Raw genomic sequence first — 19,004 nt, forward strand, 5'->3', positions numbered from 1 at the left:
AACCACTGGACCACCAGGGAGCTCTAAAACAATTTTTTAAAAAAATCATTCCATTCTTGTGCATATATAAAAAGGAAAATAATAGGCTGAATCAATAAGTTAATGCTTTTCTAAAACTCACGCACGTGTAGAACTTGCTCCTTCTAAATCACTTTTTGATTCAGAGTCGCTGATGCCGAGGTTTACCAGCATCACCGGTCTCAGTGCCACGAGCAGCGCAGCGAGGGTGAGGCAGCATTTAAGGCCGCTCCACCGTCTCCAGGATGTTCATCCAGGTTCCTGACGCCCATTCTGCAAGTCCTGATGCATCAGCGACACCCACGCCCTGACTGCTGACTGGCCAACACGGCATAGCCCAATCTCAGAGTTGTTAAAACAGTGTGTGCCAGAAGCAATGAAATACTCTTCTTCACTTTTATTAGCTGGCCTGGATGAGCCTAAAACTAGGCTGCCAAAACGCTCCCTCTAAATGGAAATCTCATCCCCTGTTTAAACCCTTCAATGGCTTCCGAACATTGACCAAAAGAACAAAGTCCAAGCCCCTCTGCATGGGATACAAAACTCTTCACGACCTGTTTCTTTAAAAAATTATTAATTATTTTAAGCACACAAACGTGTATAAAACAACATAACATAAATAATGTGGCACAAGCAACCAGATTGGACAAATATGACAAATGTTTGCACTTTGCCATATTTGCCTAGAATATTTGGTTTTTAATCTAAAAGAATAAGCTGTTCCCGGTGCATCGATGTTCTCTGTATGCACTGCTCGTCCTATTGTCTTCTTCTTCCCAGGGCCAATCGCTCTCTGGAAGATGTGACACACCCCTTCCATCCAGGTTTTACACTTTCACTTTATCTGAACCCTTTCCTCCCTCGCTGTAATAACACACTGGATTGTTTTGTGTTTTTCACTTTTATGTATATTTTATTAACTGTCTAAATCCTCCAGCAATGTGTGTTTCTCATCGTTTTCCTGTTGGTGGGCACTAATGTTTCCCAATTTTTACCATTTCAAACAATAGGGCAGTTAACATTTTGAGCATGTCTCTTTGTGTATGATAGTGAGAGTTTCTCCACAGCAGCTTTGTTAGTAGAAATATAATAAAGCCCCAAATGAGAGTTATATATGTAACATAAAATGTTCTAGTAGCCACATTAAAAAATATAAAAAGAAACTGATGAAATTAATTTTAATAACATATTTTAACCCAACATAGCCAATATATCCATTTCAACATATAACCAATACGTTAATGAAACACCTTACAGAGTTGCTTTTTTTTAAAAAAAAATATTTATTTATTCATTTTTGGCTGCGTTGGGTCTTCGTTGCTGTGCGCGGGCTTTTTCTAGTTGCGGTGAGCAGGGGCTATTCGTTGCAGTGCACAGGCTTATTGCAGTGGCTTCTCCTGTTGCGGAGCACAGGCTCTGGGCGCGCTGGCTTCAGTAGTTGCAGCACGCGGGCTCAGTAGTTGTAGCTCATGGGCTGTAGAGCGCAGGCTCAGTAGTTACGGTGCACAGGCTTAGTTGCTCCGCGGCATGCGGGATCTTCCTGGATCAGGGATCGAATCCGTGTACCCTGCATTGGCAGGCGGATTCTTAACCACTGTGCCACCAGGGAAGTCCAGTATTTCTTTCATAAAGTCTTCAAATCCGAAACGAATTTCTCAGTTTGGATGAGCCACATTTCAAGTGCTCAAGAGTCACACGATGCTGGTGATTACCGTATAGGACAGCGTGACTGTGAAGTATGTATTTAGAGATGGAAACATAGGGTCACAGGATATGACAGGCCATCTGCAACCTTGCTTGATATTATAAACGTGCTCTTCAAAGTGTGCAAAAGTCCCCCTTCCCTGGTGTCCTTCCCGACACTCAAGAGTGATCTGCCTGCCAATCTTGGCTCGTCTGTTGGGTATGAAAAGGCACCTAATTGTACTTTTCTTTGTTTGCTTTCCTGGTAAGTTTGAGTACTTTTTCATGTTTACTGATCACTTGGGTTACTTTTTCTATGAATTTCTCATTCTGATCCTTTGTTCATTTTTCTGAGTTACATTTTTCTTGTTGATACGTGGTTCTTTATATATTCTAGCTACAGAGCTTTGATGGGCATGTATCTTACGAACGTCACTTTCTAGCCCATGATTTGTCTTTGCATTTTGTCAGCATCTTTGTCATACAGAAAATTTTAATTTCAATGTAATATTAATCAATATTTTCCTTTATGGGTTTGTGCATTTTCCGTGTTGGTTAAGCAATTCTTCCTTGCTTGGAAGTCATAAAGACACTTGCCTATTACTTTTTTCTTTAAGAGTTTTAAACTTCTCCTTTTCACATTTAGTTCTTTATTCTAGCTGGAATTTTCTTTGTGTTAAGCTTGATGTAGAAGTTTTACCACCTCACACCTAGTAGGATGGCTGCTATCAAAAAACACCAGAAAATAACAAGTGTTGATGAAGATGTGGAGAAATTTGAACACTTGTACACTGTTGGTGGGAATGTAAAATGGTGCAGCCACTGTGGAAAACAGTATGGCAGTTCCTCAAAATTTTTTAAATAGAATTACCGTATGATCTAGCAATTCCACTTCTGGGTACATACCCAAAAGAATGGAAAGCAGGGTCTCCAAGAGATATTTTTTATGCTCATGTTCACAGCAGCCTTATTCACAAAGTACGGCACATACATACAATGGAATATTATTCAGCCTTAAAAAAGAGGAAGTTCTGGCACACGCTACAACGTGAATAAACCCCAAGGACGTTATACTGAATGAACTAAGTCAGTCACAAAAAAGGCATACTGCATGATCCCACTTATATGAGGTACTTAGACTAGTCAAAATCACAGAGATAGAAAGTAGAACGGTGGGTGCCAGGGCTGGGGGGGAGGGGAGGATAGGGGGTTATTGTGTCATGGGAACAGAGTTCCAGTTTTACAAGATGAACTGAGTTATGGAGATAAATGGTGGTGACGGTTGCACACCATTATGAATGTATTTAATGCCAATGAACTGTACATTTAAAAAATGGTTAAGATGGTAAATCTTATGTATATTTAACCACAATAAAAAAAATAGAAAAGGGAATTCCCTGGTGGTCCAGTGGTTAGGACTCTGTGCTCTCACTGCTGAGGGCCCGGGTTCGATCCCTGGTTGGGGCACTAAGATCCCACAAGCGCACAGTGTGGCCAGATAAAAGAAAAAGAAAGGAAAAGAAAAATGTACTGGGGAAAGTGGGAGGGCTTCAAATGTACCATGAATGAATGAATGAATGAATGGTGGGAGAGAATAAGGCAGCAAGGGAAGGAGAAGGGACTTTAATCTAGAGAGAAGATGCCAGATGTGAAGAGATGACAATGGAATGAGGACTGGGAGCTTCGACCTCAGTCTCAGCAGAACAGGGGCGAGGCCATCTCCTGACCCGCAGAGGGCGAGGCTCGAGGTGCGGGTGTGGGGCGTGTTCCCCTCGGGAACTGACAAAGAGTCACTACAGATGCCACTATCCACTGAGAGGTAAATCGAAGCAAAATAAATACTTTATGATTGCCATATAACACATTTAATTTTGTGTTTTACCATGTGGATTGCCAACTGGTCCAGCATCATTCACTGAAAAGTCTGTTATCGCCTCATTGATTTCTCAAACATCTGTGTGTACCCAGCTCTCACGCCTGGGATTTTTTCTGCGGCCTCTATTCTGCTCCAAGTTTCTAGCTTTGAGCCGGGACCACAGGCCTAAGTACGATTTTTATAATAAATCTTGACATTTGCTATGGGGAGACCTTCTCTTCTTTATTCTTCAGAACTGTCTTGGCCATTTTGGACCTTTAAATTCCTTCCGAGTTTAATGAGCAGCTTGTCAACTTCCGGAAATGACCCGTCGGGATTTTGATTGAAATAGCATTGACTTTTTGGATGAACCTGGACAGAACTCGTGCTTTTAAGATGGAATCTTCCCATCCACGAACATGCAGTTCTCTGCTGTCAATGGATGTTTAAAATTTTGTCCTTCACTAATTTCTTAAAATTTTAAAAGATTTTTGACATGTAATTTTTATTACTGTAAATGGCATCTTTAAAAAAATTATTTTCAGGACTTCCTTGGCGGTTCAGTAGTTAGGAATCTGTGCTTCCATTGCAGGGGGCGCGGATTCGATCCCTGGTCGGGGAGCTAAGATCCCGCATGCCGCGTGACATAACCAAAAAAAAAAAAAAATTATTTTCAAACTGGCTTTCCTGGTGTGTCACCATACTGCTGATTTTTGAAGTTGCTCATAAGTTGCTCTTATATCAAAACTCTCACTGGTTTGAAGGCTCTGCTCCAGCGTCTGGATCTTCTTTGGGGACAACCGTATAGCCCGTCAACCACACACACCTTGTAGCTTCCCCCTCACGCCCAATCTGCAGCCCCACTTTCTCTCGGGCACCCCTCCAGCCCTCATCCTTGCTTCACGTGTCTTGCACTAGCCTCCCGTGAGGACTGTTTCATTTGCACAAGTTCTGTTGTGCCTCTGGGCTTTGTGGGGGTCATTTCTCTGCCTGGAGTCTCCTTGTTCCCCTAGCTCCACCAGGTTTCGTGAAAATGTCACCTCCCACGTGAAAGGTCCCTAACTCAGTCGTGGGAGGAATAGTTTCTTCATTCCTCAGAACTTCGGGGACAAAGGCATCTCCCGTAAGGGACCATGCACACGTGCTGTGCTTCAGGCTTTGTCACCCTTGTTGGAGTGAGGGCGCCCGAGTTCGGTGACTGTGTCAGATCCAGCTCTGTACTCCCAATGACTGGCCCCCCAGAGCCTGGCACACAGAAAGCGTCAGGAAAGGCTTGATCAAGTTGTATCCAAACTTCAGTTGGTAGAGCTGGGATGGTGGTTACCCCAGATCTAGAGTTGTATCCTTAACTCTGTGGGTTCCAGGGATTGATTTCATTACATTAACCAACCTCACAAAGTTTGATTTATAAGTTGGAAGACTAGTGTGAGAAAAATGGATTGTTAAATATATATTGATCTCTGACCCCGGTTCCTGACACAGAGCTCCTAAAATCCTTGGAATTGCATGGGTAAATGAATCTTTTTTTTTTTTTTTTAATGAGATGACTCGGGCGGCGGGGAGGGGGTGGTTCTGAAGAGCTTCAGGAGTGGGGCTGGTCACTCGAAAAACCAAGCCATGATTAGAAGCTTGGGACTTTCAGCCCCCTGCTCCCCTTGTCTGGAGAGCAGAGAGGGGCTGGAGGTGGATTTAATAATCCTACCTCATCATGCCTACCTGAAGAAGCCACCATAAAAGCACCAAGGATTTGCAGAGCTTCCGGGTTGCTCAACAAACACATGGCGGTGCCAGGAGGGGGGCGCACCGGCGGGGACAAGGGAGCTCCGTGCCCTTTCCCCAGATCCCACTCTGTGCATCTTTCCATCTGGATGTGCCCTAGCCTTCATCATATTCTTTCATCATAAACCGGTAAATGTAAGGAAGGGTTTCAGTAGGTCCTATGAGCCATTCTAGCAAATTATCTAACCCAAGGAGGGGCTGTGAGGACCCCACCTCAGAGACCAGTCAGACGAAGGTTTTGGGAATCTGGGACTTACTACCTGTGATTGGCGTCTGAAGTGGGAGTTAGCCTTATGGGACTGAGCTGTGAACCTGTGGGGACCACACTAACTCCAATTACTGTCAGAACGGAACTGAATCACAGGACAAGCAGCTGGTGTCAGAACATGGGTTGAGATGGGGAAAAATCCCCACGTATGGTGTCAGAGGTCTTGTGAGCGTGGTAGTCGTCTGAGAGTAAAGGAAAACACAGTTTATTAACTTAGGCTGTGACTCTGCTCTTACCTGGGAAACAAGACAAGCCATGGGCCCACTGAACAGCCTCCCTAAGAGCTCAAGCCCACCGGAGACCCCAAAATAGATGAGGGAGTCATAGGTGAGCAGAGCAGAACTCCCGGCTCCAGCCAGCCAGCCTTGCCCTCCTATCACTTGTACTATCATTTTCTTTGTATATACATTTTTAATATAAATTTATTTATTTTTGGCTGTGTTGGGCCTTCGTTGCTGCACGTGGGCTTTCTCTAGTTGTGGTGTGCGGGCTTCTCACTGCCGTGGCTTCTCTCGTTGCAGAGCACAGGCTCTAGGCGCACGGGCTTCAGTAGTTATGGCTCGCGGGCTCTAGAGCACAGGCTCAGTAGTTGTAGCGCACTGGCTTATTTGCTCTGCGGCACGTGGGATCTTCCAGGACCAGGGCTCGAACCCATGTCCCCTGCCTTGGCAGGCGGATTCTTAACCACTGCGCCACCAGGGAAGCCCCTCTTTGTATATTTTTAAAAAGTCAATTATCTCCTTTCCCCTAAAATGTATTTGAAAAGGAAAATTTATATCACTTCTTTACATTTTAAACCAGGGTCACCGGAGATAAACAGAAAGTAACTGAAAAGAAAAAAAATGCATTAAAGTTTAGCTGGAAAGTTCTGCCTGCTAACAGCGCTGGGGCCCAGGCTTGCCCTACCTACCACGATTCAGTGTAAGACACATTAGTGCTGAAGGCCAGCACCAACCGAGGCTTCCTCCTGGACCACCGTCAGTGGTCACAGCATGTGGTCTCTAGAAGCTGTTCAGAGGCAGGACTCTGTATACTCCATCAGCGTCACCGGCTATATCTAGTGAGCGTCCTGACTGAAGGGCTTCTTTTGTTTTCTTAGTGGGTATAAATCATTTAAACCTGGTAAGATTTAGAATTAAAATTAGAAATGTTTACAAGAATTTTTACAAGGTTTATATACATAGAAAAAGCTTGGAAGAGTATCGCCCAAATGTCACTAATGTTGACTGCTGGACTTGTGTGTGTGTGTGGAGTAATTTTAGATTTACAGAGAAGTTGCAAAGATAATGCAGAGGGTTCTTATGTACCTTTCACCCAGTTTCAGTTTCCCCTAATGGTACATTCCTCTTATCTCACATTTCTGTGGTGCATTTGTCAGAACTCAGAAACCAACACGGGACATTACTATCAACTAAATTCTAGACTTTATTTGGATTTCACCAAATTTTCCATTAATGTCCTTTTTTCTGGTTCAAGGATCCAACCCAGGGTCCCACCATTTCACTGAGTTGTCATGTCCCCTTTGTCTCCTCTGGTCTGTGACTGTTCTGTCTTTATTTTTATGACCTTGACGAGTGCTTTTCTCTGTTGTTACTGCTTTGAGTGTCTTATCTAAGAAACCACTGCCTAATTCGAGGTCACAAGGGTTTTTACCCCTGTGTTTCCTTCTCAGAGTTTGATTGTTCAGCTCTTACACTGAGGTCCTTGACCCATTTTGGGTTACTGCTTGTACACAGTGTGAGGTAGGGATCCAACTGTTCTTTTGCGTGAGGCTGTCCAGTCATCCCAGCATCATCTGTTGAAAATATCATTCTTTCCCCACTGAATGGTCTTGGCACCATTACTGAAAATTAACTGACCATAAATGTGAGAGTTTATTTCTGGATCATCAATTCTAGATTACATATAAATCAATATTTCATGCAGTACCACACTGTCTTAATTACTGCAGCATTTTAGTAAGTTTCAAAACTGCGAAGTGCGAGTCCTCCAACTTTTTCAAGACTGTTTTGGCTATTCTGGGTCCCCTGAATTTCCATATGAATTTTAGAATTAGCTTGTCAATTTCTACAAAGAAACCACCTGGATTTTGATGGGCATTGTATTCATCACTGTGCTTTTTGATAACACGTAAAAGCAAACATGCCAGTTCATAGCTATGTCATGAAATTTCACTGGAATAACAATATGGTCCCAACTTTTCATATTAAACAATTAGAAAACTTAAAGGGACACGTTTATTTTGAACATCACATCTGAACACAGGGGTTTAGTTTGTTTAAAGACTTTATTTCTAACAGATGTTACAGCTTATAAGTCATAAAAATCATCAAAATCATCGGTGGACGTGTTATGGTTTCTAGGACGTAAGGCAGCTTCGATCTCTGAGTTACTGTCGTCAGACTCGCCCCAGAAGGCTGGAAGAGAAAACCAGACAGCTGCTCAGCATCTCTGCAGTCTGATTAGCTCGGCTTAATCAGCTGTGGCCCGCAAAGGGCCTCCTGGGGGCCCTGCGTGGTGCACCTGAGCGGACGCGCCCGGGGCGCAGGCCGGTGTTGCACCTACGACTTGCTTCTGCGTGCTCCACGTGCTGCGATGGGAACTCATGGCAGAACACTTGCTCCTCCCTCCCGCCCGACTCTGCACTGTAGGATGGGAATCTGTACGCAGGGTGAACATGGGGGCAGGGCGGCTGGGTGCTGCTCTACCAGGCCTGGTAACAGCCTGCCTGACAGCTCCTCGCCGTGAGCTCCCTCTGTTCCTCAGCACGGGGACACGGTGGAGGAACAGCAGTGAGGTCTGCGCTGAGACGAGGGCGTGGGTACACACAGTTCACTTGGGAGGTGACCCTGGGCGGGATGGGGTGTGGAGAGGGTGTTAACCAGGAGAGGGCTGGCAGTGGACGGCTGGGGTCAGTCCTGCGGGGGCCTCGGAGAGACTGCGGAACACTCCTCAGATGGCCCCAAAAGCCAGCAAGGAAGTGGGGTTATTTGTCCACCAACTCCCACCCTTCAGTGGCTGGGGGTTGCTCTCAACCAGGCGTCGACTCCCTGGAGCTCCTGGCTCCTGTGGCCAGAGAAAACCCCCCGGGGTGGAGCCGCAAGCTGCCCGACAGGGAGGCTGCAGGCTCGGCCTGGAGCGCCAGGGTGTGGTGGGCCCACCGCCTGTGACACTGACCACCCCTGTGACCCCCGTATCTACAAGGCACGGCCTGCCACCGCCGCAATGACTCCTGAGATGTGACCCCATCTAATCCTCGCACCAACCTGGCGAGGTGAGTACAAACACCTCTGTTTTACCAAGGCTGAGAGGGTAAGTACTTGGCCCGATCACGGCGGCAGAGGGTGCTCAAGCCCCAAGTCCCACCGGACCGGCTGGGAACAGGGTTTCAGAGGCAGGAGTAGGGGCGGCCCAAGCTCGGCAGGGGATACGCCACTGCCAGTGTGGAAGGAGGGTGTTGAGGGATACATAGGAGCTCCCTGGGCAGAGGCAAAGGGACAGGAATGTCACAGAGAAGGAAGGGCGTGAGCGGAGGCACAGAGGTACGAGGTGGAGCACAGGGAAGGCTGGCTGCGGCTGGACCCACTGAGGGGAGGACGAGACCTCGGACGAACAGGGCTGGGAGCAGGGGCCAGGCCAGACCACATGGGGACGTTCCAGACTCTACCCTGCAGGTGGCGGGGGCGCTGGCCCTGCTTCCCCAGCAGGCAGACGTCTGGATGGGGATTCAGAAGCCAGGGCTGGGGGAGGGGCGGGGGAGGGCTACCGCAGGAGCCCTCAGGTCAGAGCAGTGGGTACCTGTGGGCAGTGGCAGCGAGGACGGGGACAGAGGTGAGGACGTTTCATGTGGAAGACATGGGGGGGGGCGGCCAGGATCCCCTGCAAAGTCATACCTGCAGATTAAAGCGCTGGGCACCGTGGACCCCGGCACCCGTGTTCTCAGGGGAAGCCCCCAGTCCTCCCCCAGGAGAGCTGCAGGGCCCGTGAGCACAGGCAGGCGCCTCCGCCCGCCCCCAAGGGTACCTGACACCACACGTCACAAACCACCCTTTTAGCTAAAACACAAAATGAGAGTCTGGTCTCTGGTTATTTCTCTTACCTTTAGACTTTAAATTGGCAGCTAGTTTCTTTTTGTTTTCATGCCTGGAAAATAAAGAAAGAACCTAAGTCCTGAAAAAATAAAGACAATCAGACTAATAGTTTTACAAGGAGCGCGTTAGTGAAGAAGCACACATTACTCCCCGGGAGGCCAGAAGGTTTACATTTACTCCCGGAGTTTTTTTTTTTTTTTAACATCTTTATTGGAGTATAATTGCTTCACAATGGTGCGTTAGTTTCTGCTTTATAACAAAGTGAATCAGTTATACATATACATATGTTCCCGTATCTCTTCCCTCTTGCGTCTCCCTCCCTCCCACCCTCCCTATCCCACCCGTCTAGGTGGTAACAAAGCACCGAGCTGATCTCCCTGTGGCACGCGGTTTTAAAAGCAAAAAGCCCTGTGGATGCTCTGGTGGGAGGGCCCCGGGTGCATTGGGCCGCACGCTGGGCGCTCACTGGGGAGGCCACCAGGGCAGGAGGCAGGCCCTGGGACGCACCGAGCAGGCAAAGCTCAGCGCTGCCAGCTAAGCTGAAAGCAGAGGGTCTGAGGAACAGGGAGAATTCAGCCAGGAGGTTAAAACATTTACCTTGTCAAGCCATCGATACGATTCTCAACTGCTTAACAAGGAGTTCAAAATAAACTGTTTGCTTAATTAAGGGTATTAACTCCTGGTAAAGAAAAACGCAAGAATCCTGTCACCTGTGTTGAGGTTTCTGTGTGTCACACACACGAAAGTGCAAGTGTCCAGGGACGCATCTAACACCGGGTGACTCGCTTACTAAACACCCACTGGACCGAGAACCTGGCTCCGCGGGAGACTGTGTCCATCTGCGTCACCGTCTCCAGAGCTTTCGCAATTGTCATGCGCATGGAAGTTCCCTCTCGGAGCACCATTCCAGTTTCTTATGACACTTAAATTCTTTAAAGTTCATCCTAAATGGTCAATGAGATGTTAAAAAAGAAACAGTCACTTGTGTATGGCTTGACATTTTGATGTTTTTCTCATGCTCCTGTTGAAGTTTTCCCTCTCGTTTACATTTGCAGATTACTCCGTGAACGCAGATTCCAGCCTTTAGGTGGGAAGCGTGCTGAGAAAAGACGAGGACACATTGTGCAGCAGCACTGCTGCTCTCTCGGCAGGACCCTGGCCCTCCTGGTGCAAGACACCCTGGGAACACATCTCTGTCACTTTGGGTCAAGTCTGGCTAACCTATGGTTTGAAAATCTGCCTTTTGCCATAGCTGCCATAATTTACATTTTTTTTTCAGTAAAACAAGCTCCATGAAGGCATAATTTTCTTGGCAGTCTGTGCTCTGTCAGTGCTCCCTTTAAACTTGGTACCTTGTTTTGATTGAAATATAGTTGATGTACAATATTATATAAGTTACAGGTATACAACATGGTGATTCACAATTTTTAAAGGCTATACTCCGTTTATAGTTACTGTAAAATACTGGCTGTACTCCCTGTGTTGCACAATGTATCCGTACCTCTTAATCCCTTCCCCCTGTCTCGCCCACACCCCAGCCCCCTGCACTGGTAACCGCTAGTTTGTTCTCTGTTTTTTTTTTTTTTAATTTTTATTGGAGTATAGTTGACTTATAACGTTGTGTTAGTTTCTGCTGTACAGCAAGGTGAATCACTTATACATACACATATACCCATTCTTTTTTAGATTCTTTTCCCATATAGTCATTACATTACAGAGTATTGAGTAGGGTTCCCTGTGCTATACAGTAGGTCCTTATTAGTGTTCTCTATATCTGTGAGTCTGTTTCTTTTTCTATTACATTCACTAGTTTGTTGTATTTTTTAGGTTCCACATATAAGTGATATCATACAGCATTTGTCCTTCTCCGACTTATTTCACTTAGTGTAATACCCTCTAAGCCCACCCATGTTGTTGCAAATGACAAAATTTCATTCTTTTTTATGGCTGAGGAGTATTCTATTGTGTATATATGTACCACATCTTCTTTATCCATTCATCTGTTAATGGGCACTTAGGTTGCTCCCATACCGTAGCTGTTGTAAATAGTGCTGCTATGAACACTGGGGTGCATGTGTCTTTTCAAATAGTGTTTTCATTTCTTTCAGATACATACCCAGGAGTGGAACTGCTGGGTCATATGGTAGTTCTATTTTTAGTTTTTTGAGAGACCTCCATACTGTTTTCTAAAGTGGCTGGCACCAATTTACATTCCTACCAACAGTGTACGGAAGGTTCCCTTTTCTCCTCGCCAATATTTGTTATTCATGGTCTTTTTAATGATGGCCATTCTAACCGGTGTGAGGTGATACCTCATTGTGGTTTTGATTTGCATTTCTCTAAAAATTAGCAATGTGGAGCATCTTTCCATGAGCTTGTTGGCCATCTCTATGTCTTCTTCAATAAATTTGAAAAATGTCTATTCAGGTCTTCTGCCCATTTTTTAATCAGGTTGTTTTATTGATATTGAGTTGTATGAGCTGTTTATATATTTTGGATATTAACCGCTTATCAGTCGTATCATTAGCAAATATTTTCTCCCAGTCTGTAGGCTGTCTTTTCATGTTGTCAATGGTTTCCTTTGCTGTACAAAAGCTTTAAGTTTAATTAGGTTCCATTTATTTTTGCTTTTATTTCCTTTGCTTTAGAAGACAGATCCAAAAAAATATTGCTACGATTTATGTCAAAGCGTGTTCTGCCTATTTTCCACTGCAGTTTTATAGTATCCGGTCTTAACATTGAGGTCTTTGATCCATTTTGAGTTTATTTTTGTATATGTTAGAGAATGTTCTAATTTCATTGTTTTACATGTGGTTGTGCAGCTTTTCCAGCACCACTTGTTGAAAAGACTGGTCTTTTCTCCATTGTATATTCTTGCCTCCTTTGCTATAGATTAACTGACCATAAATGTGTGGGTTTATTTCTGGGCTCTCTATTCGGTTCCATTGATCTATGTGTCTGTTTTTACGCCAGTAATGTACTGTTTTGATGATTGTAGCTTCGTAGTTAGGGAGTGTGATTCCTCCAGCTCTGTTCTTCTTTCTCAAGATTGTTTTCTTTATTCGGGATCTTCTGTGTTCTCATATGAATTTCAAAATTATTTGTTCTATTTCTGTGAAAAATGCCCTAGGTATTTTGATAGGGATTGCACTGAACCTGTAGATTGCCTTGGGTAGTATGGTCATTTTAACAATATTAATTCTTCCAATTCACGAACACAGTATATCTTTCCATATGCTTGTATTGTCTTCAATTTCTTTCATCAGTATCTTACAGTTTTCCGAGTACAGGTCTTTTATCTCCTTAGGTAGGTTTATTCCTAGGTGTTTTATAATTTTTTATGCAATGGTAAATGGGATTGTTTTCTTAATTTCTTTCTGATAGTTCACTGTTATTGTATAGAAATGCAACAAATATCAGTATATTAATTTTGTATCCTTCAACTTTACTGAATTCATTGATGCGTTCTAGTAGTTTTCTGGTGGCATCTTTAGGGTTTTCTATGTATAGTACTATGTCATCTGCAAAGAGTGACAGTTTTACTTCTTCCTTTCCAATTTGGATTCCTTTTATTTCTTCTTCTTGTCTGATTGCTGTGGCTGGGATTTCCAATACTATGTTAAATAAAAGTGGCAAGAGTGGGCATCCTTCTTTTGTTCCTGATCTTAGAGGAAACGCTTTTAGCTTTCCTTGGTGAGTGCCTGTTTATCTGATGTGACCAACTAGTGGCCTATGCCATTTCTCCACGAAGAGTGGACGGCCCCACAGCCAGTGCTGACTGTCATGGAGGCCACCAGTCAGATGGCTGCTGACAGTGTAAACCTGAGTCCACCTTCTGTAAGAGTGCATGCACACCCACACACACACACAAAACACAATTGTGGGTTGCGTCTACTCTCTATCCAGCTCCCACTTCATGAGGACACCAGGCTCAGTGCGGGGTGGTTAGGCATACATAACAATGCTGTAAAGATGCAGAGAGACTAGTTTGCTAGCTGACATTCAAATAGTAAGAGCCACGTGGGGTTGTGGGGAGACGGCAGGAGCACCGCAGGCAGGAGGCAGGCAGGAGGACTGAGAGAACAGGTGGATGATGGGGCGGGTGGTGGTGTGGCTGCAGGATCCCAGAGGAAGCAATGCACTCCCTGGACTCTACTGTGAGAGCTGGAAAGGATTTCCAGGCCAGGCCCAAGGCAAGGGCACAGAGGCAGGCGAGCACATGCCAGGTCCTTACAGCCTGGCCCCTGCTCTGAGCTCCACATGCATGTCCAGGGCTCACCTGCTGGCTCCAACTTGGCTGCCTCCAAAGAGTCTCACGGCCAACACACCCATCCACAGCCAAACTCAAGCTCCTCCACCAAACCTGGGCCCTTCTCCTGTCTCAGCTAACGGACCCCAAGCCTCGAGTCCCTCCCAACCCCTCGCCACTCCTCTGCCCTCCCACACCCAATCAGCCCCTAGGTCCTGCCAAGTTTACCTCCCAGCACTTCCAAGGGTCCTCACCTGTCCCCTATGCACTGCCACCGCCTGGTCGACCAAACCAGCATCTCTTGCCTGGACCTTCTAACAGCCCCCTAACTAGTGACACCACATCCACCTTGTCCCCTCCGACCCACTTTCCACTCGGCAGCAAGGGTGAGCTTTCGAAACACAAATCTGACCCCTCTGCCTCCTTGCTGAAAACTCTTCAGTGCCTTCCCATTGCTTTTGGCAAAAGAACTAAATCCTGAACAGCGTCTCCAAGGTTGACACCCAGGCTTCGTTGGGCCTCCTGCTGTAGCCTCCCCCACACCCCACCCTCGACCCCCGAGTCCTCACTGAATTTACTACTTCGCAGCCATTTCTGTCACTAACTGACATGTGACTGCCCTTAGGCTGTCAGCTCTACGAGAGCTGCCACCGTACCAGTTTCAGTCCCCGGGGTACCCGATGCTCTGCACTTAGTAGGTGCTCAGTGATATGTGTGGAAGGAATAGGTGAGCCTCACTAAGCATAGGGCCTTGCCTAAAGGCACGTGATCAACATTTGATGTTAGACTATTTAATTTGCATGTTCCTACTTCTATCTGAGTTCAGATCAAGTTGTTCAAGTGTCTTCCCAGAAACATGTTTCAGAACTAAACGCATGTATTCACCCTTGAGGAAGGTGGAAAATGCGTCCAGGTGTTTCCGATGCCATCCTCACCCCTGAGGGGAAGTATTTTTCCCTTTGGGAAATCGTCTCTGCTGGTCGATGTGACACTGCAGTGGAAGGTTGATTTTTATTACACATGACTCATAGGGTCAATACTTCTTTCTCCACGTCACACCTAACGTCTAAAGCTAAGTCAAGGCCAAAGGGGATGGTGAGAGATCTCGGAGTAGACAGAGCCGGCTTGTTTAGCTGTCATCGTAAACGAGAGAGAACCCAAACCAAATGCACGTAGGAAAGCATAAGAATGCGAGAGTTCAGGTTGTGAGCCACGGGGCATGGTCCCTGTGCTCCATCAGATGTGCTTGGACTCCGACGGCCTGACCTTCCCTGACAGCGTGGACGTCACACCTCCATTGTGTAAGGCAGAGGCAGTGAAGGTGAGCTGTAGAGAGCCAGTGAGTAAGTGGTTCAGGTGTTCTGGTCTCTGTCATAACTACTCTACTCTGGCTCCTGCACGAAAACAGCCACGGACAATATGTGAACTAGCAGATGTGGCTTTGTTACAAGCAAACTTCACTCAGAGACACTGCAACTTGAATTCCATATAACTTTCAGGTATCGTGCAGCATTATTCTTCTTTGGATTTTTCCCAACCATTAAAAAACATAAAACCTCTCTCAGCCTACAGCCTGCACAGAACCAGGAAGAGGCCCAGGGCCAGGGCTGCAGAGACCTTCATGAAGCGCTGCCACCACCTGATGCCTGGCAGCAAGCCAGGGAGCTCGCCCTCCCCGGCCTGCTCGTGGGCGACTCCTGGAATCCAAGAGAGCAGAGTTTTAATTTTTTCCCTAGAACTTTACAATTAGTCTGGAGGTCCTATTTCCAAACAAACCACTTTCAGGTAAGACACCACAGATAACTGATTAAGGCGTGAGCATGCTCTGCTGGTCTCATTCACGGGACACCGTCTCTGCGCAGTGTCCCGGGAGGTGTGGCACCTCCCCCTCTGCACAGTGACCACCATGTGCCCACCAGTGAGATGCTCCCTGTCAACATTTTGCCACACTGGCTCTGTCGCATGTCTTCTCTCTCTGTCTGTCCATCACACCATCTTAGTTTTCGATGCTGTTTATAAATTCCCTTGCTATTGATAAGGGATTAGGACAGACAGGTAAGGACAACTCTCATCAAAATCACTTTTGCTCTCATCCTTGCTACACATAAGAAGTTATCATCAGCTGGGGTCTTAACAGCAGGTTTTATTCTAAGCACAGCACCTAGTGAACGCCTAGGATGTGATCCTGCTGACACGGGTGCTAGAAAAAGAGTCAAAATTAAGAGTGTCGACTGTTCATTTAATTTTTTAAATTTTTATTTTGTTTTTAGTTTTGGCTGTGTCAGGTCTTAGTTGCAACATGCAGGATTTTCCGTTGCAGTGCGCGAGCTCAGTAGTCGTGGTGCGTGGGCTTAGCTGCCCTGCGGCATGTGGGATCTTCGTTCCCTGACCAGGGATCGAACCCGCGTCCCCTGCATTGGAAGGCAGATTCTTTACTACTGGACCACCAGAGAAGTCCCTCAACTATTCATTTTATATGAACAAAAGGCTAATAATATCGCTAGAAATCGGCTACACGGTCAACATAAGTACAAAGTTAGGTGGCAAGGATGTCTGCCAGGATTCAGGTTTGCTTTGTGGGGCCAGCAAGTAGAGACAAAAGTGAGGCATGGAAAACCTATGGTTCCTAGGAGACTCATCATAAAGTCACACCAGGGCTCAGGAGGCAGCGCGCTGTGTGAGGGGTGACGGAGGCTGTCGGGTGAGCACAGGGACCCAGGGAGGTGGGCCACAGGAGCTCCTCAGAGCCGTGGGATGTTCTAAGGTTAGTAACACAGACTCTCAACCTCATGGTCAGTAACATATTTTTGAAAGAAAAACATATCTACAGCCCATTAACAAACATACCCAACTTATTGTGGCTTTGAGGCCACGTCCGTCAAGTTTGGCAAAGAGCTTTTGAGGGTCCTACCAAGAACATGGCCTATGGTGTCGGGGGCGATGAGGAAGGGCCCCAGCGGGAAGAGCCCTTGCAGTTCTAGAGTCTTATCATAAGCCTGAAAAGATTAACTAACTTATGAGAAGATGTGGTCTCTACACTCTGAATTCTGTAAGTTTAATGATTTTGACTAAGCTAAAATCAGTATTAAAATGTCTCACACAGCATCTTCAGCTAGAATTTTCCTCAAAAAAGACATGTTTCTGAAAAGCACAAGGCAAAAAAAAAAAAAAAATCGGAAAGAAAATAAAAACTCCCAATCAGTGTGCCAACATATCCCTGTAAATCCTCAATTTTAAGTGTTAGAGGCAGACGGGTCTGAGACAGCTTTAATTTGACAAAGTCTGAGTGCCCTCTGATGGTCAACCAGGGGCCCTGCAGCAGATGCCATTTTTCAGGGGTCAACTTCTTTACTCCTTCCCTTCAGCCAATCAAGCAAAGACTGTTCTTTCGTGCTGTGTCAAAAAAATAAAGTAGGCGGGCTTATGACAAGAAACGTGGAATGTTTAGGAAGCTGCTACTTTGGTAGAATTTATGGAGAATGTAGTTTGCTAAACCAGAGACAGAGACTGGGGCTTTTATACCAGAACATAAAGGACTTCCAGAAAAACCTCACTTTTATTTCTCTGGACTACTGGTTCCTTGTGATCACCTTATCATCCCAGGGGAAGCGGCACAGGATCAGGCAAGAAGAGACAGGACGGCCGCACTGGAGCAGCAGCTGCCGCCTGGTGCCCTCCGCTGGCCACTCCCATGGCTGCAGGGCTGGCACCAAATGCCACCAGCGGCCCTGCCAGGGGGCGGTAGCTGGGTGACTTCTGCTACCTTTTCCCCAGGCGATTATGTTGCAAGCACACATCTTTTTCTTTCGGTAAAACGTTATCTCAATCCAAGCAGTAAACCGCAGTTACATGGCAGGCGGTTAAAATACGCTCTCTGTTGAATAAATGGATCCGGGAGAGTGAAAACGGCTTCCCGGGGAAGGTGGGGCGAGACAGTGTTTGCGGAGGAGAGGAAGCTCTGGCATGCACCTCTCAACAAAAGGGAACAAGTGGTCTTTACTCAGAGAACAGCTTCCTATTAGGACTCACTCCTTCGTACATTATGCCTTTCATCCCCACTCAACCACAAAATGATTTTGCTGAGGCAAATACAATGGTAGAAAAAGATTTACACTGAAAGAATCTTTAATAATAAACTGTTGCCGATCTGCCTACTTGCCCGTGGTTTATAATACAATAAACATCGGATTCTATTACGGCTCATGCACTGAAGCTGCTGCTCTGGAAAACGGAATATGAAAGCACGGGGATCCCACCACCATCACAATGAAATGAGCATGGATAAATGTGCTAAGAGTATCTCTTTGCATCTTTTATAGCTTGTGTGTATTAATCTGTAACGCTTATTAAGAAAGTCATTGCTATGCAAAGCAGCACCCAATCCCTTTCTCTGGCTTTTCAACAGAGTGCACTGTTTAGCCAATAGGACGGACCCTCTGGTCCTCATTCTGCATTCATCACAGGCAACATTTGCACAATGTATCTCTCAAAGGCGGCTGAAAGGAAGGCCTTAATACTCATGTAAACAACTGCAAACCAATTACTTAATGAATCAGGCCCACACATAATGAGGTGCAGACAAAGAGCTATAAATGCATTTTTGCGCCCAAGCCCCTGCTTTAAAGTAAAATCCCTCAGCTGTAGTTTGGGCTTAACTAGCACATCATAATTATTGTCTCTAGGACATCAGAGGAAGCCATTTTTTTTTTTTTTAAGGTCCAGCAGGGTCTTTTTTTTTTTTTTTTTGAGGTTGCTCATCAGCTCACTGACAAAATAGAGCAAAGAAGAATTTTTAAAAGTGCTACAGCAGCACTGCACTGTTACGTTTATTCTCAAGTACCGGGTTTCGAGACCACTTGTAAAAGCAATAAAGCACGAGGAGTGACTGCAGTAAGTGGGATCCTTAAATGTAAGCCTCTAAGAAATTTCAGTGAATCCAGGCACAAACAGCGAGCCCGGGGCTCTCAAAAGCCTAAGGCGGCGTATGAGCACCAAACCCAGCACAAGAACCAACCGTGGCAAACAGCGCGCCAAACCCACACACTCCATGCCCAGAATTTT

General features: G+C 45.9%; 1 protein-coding gene across 1 annotated transcript in view; it reads right to left on the reverse strand.

The window, feature by feature from the left end:
- Positions 1–7,871: 7,871 nt before the first annotated feature.
- KIZ (kizuna centrosomal protein) overlaps positions 7,872–19,004 on the reverse strand; it is a 112,896-nt gene continuing 101,763 nt past the window's right edge. The window contains exons 13-14 of the mRNA XM_079719598.1: positions 9,703–9,746; positions 7,872–8,020 (exon numbers count right to left, since the gene is read on the reverse strand). Coding sequence (XP_079575724.1) covers positions 7,914–8,020; positions 9,703–9,746 — 151 coding nt within the window. The 3' untranslated portion in view covers positions 7,872–7,913. The remainder of the gene's footprint in view (positions 8,021–9,702; positions 9,747–19,004) is intronic.

This window comes from Hyperoodon ampullatus (genome assembly GCF_949752795.1).
Source record: "Hyperoodon ampullatus genome assembly, chromosome: 14".
NCBI classification, from domain to species: Eukaryota; Metazoa; Chordata; class Mammalia; order Artiodactyla; family Ziphiidae; genus Hyperoodon; species Hyperoodon ampullatus.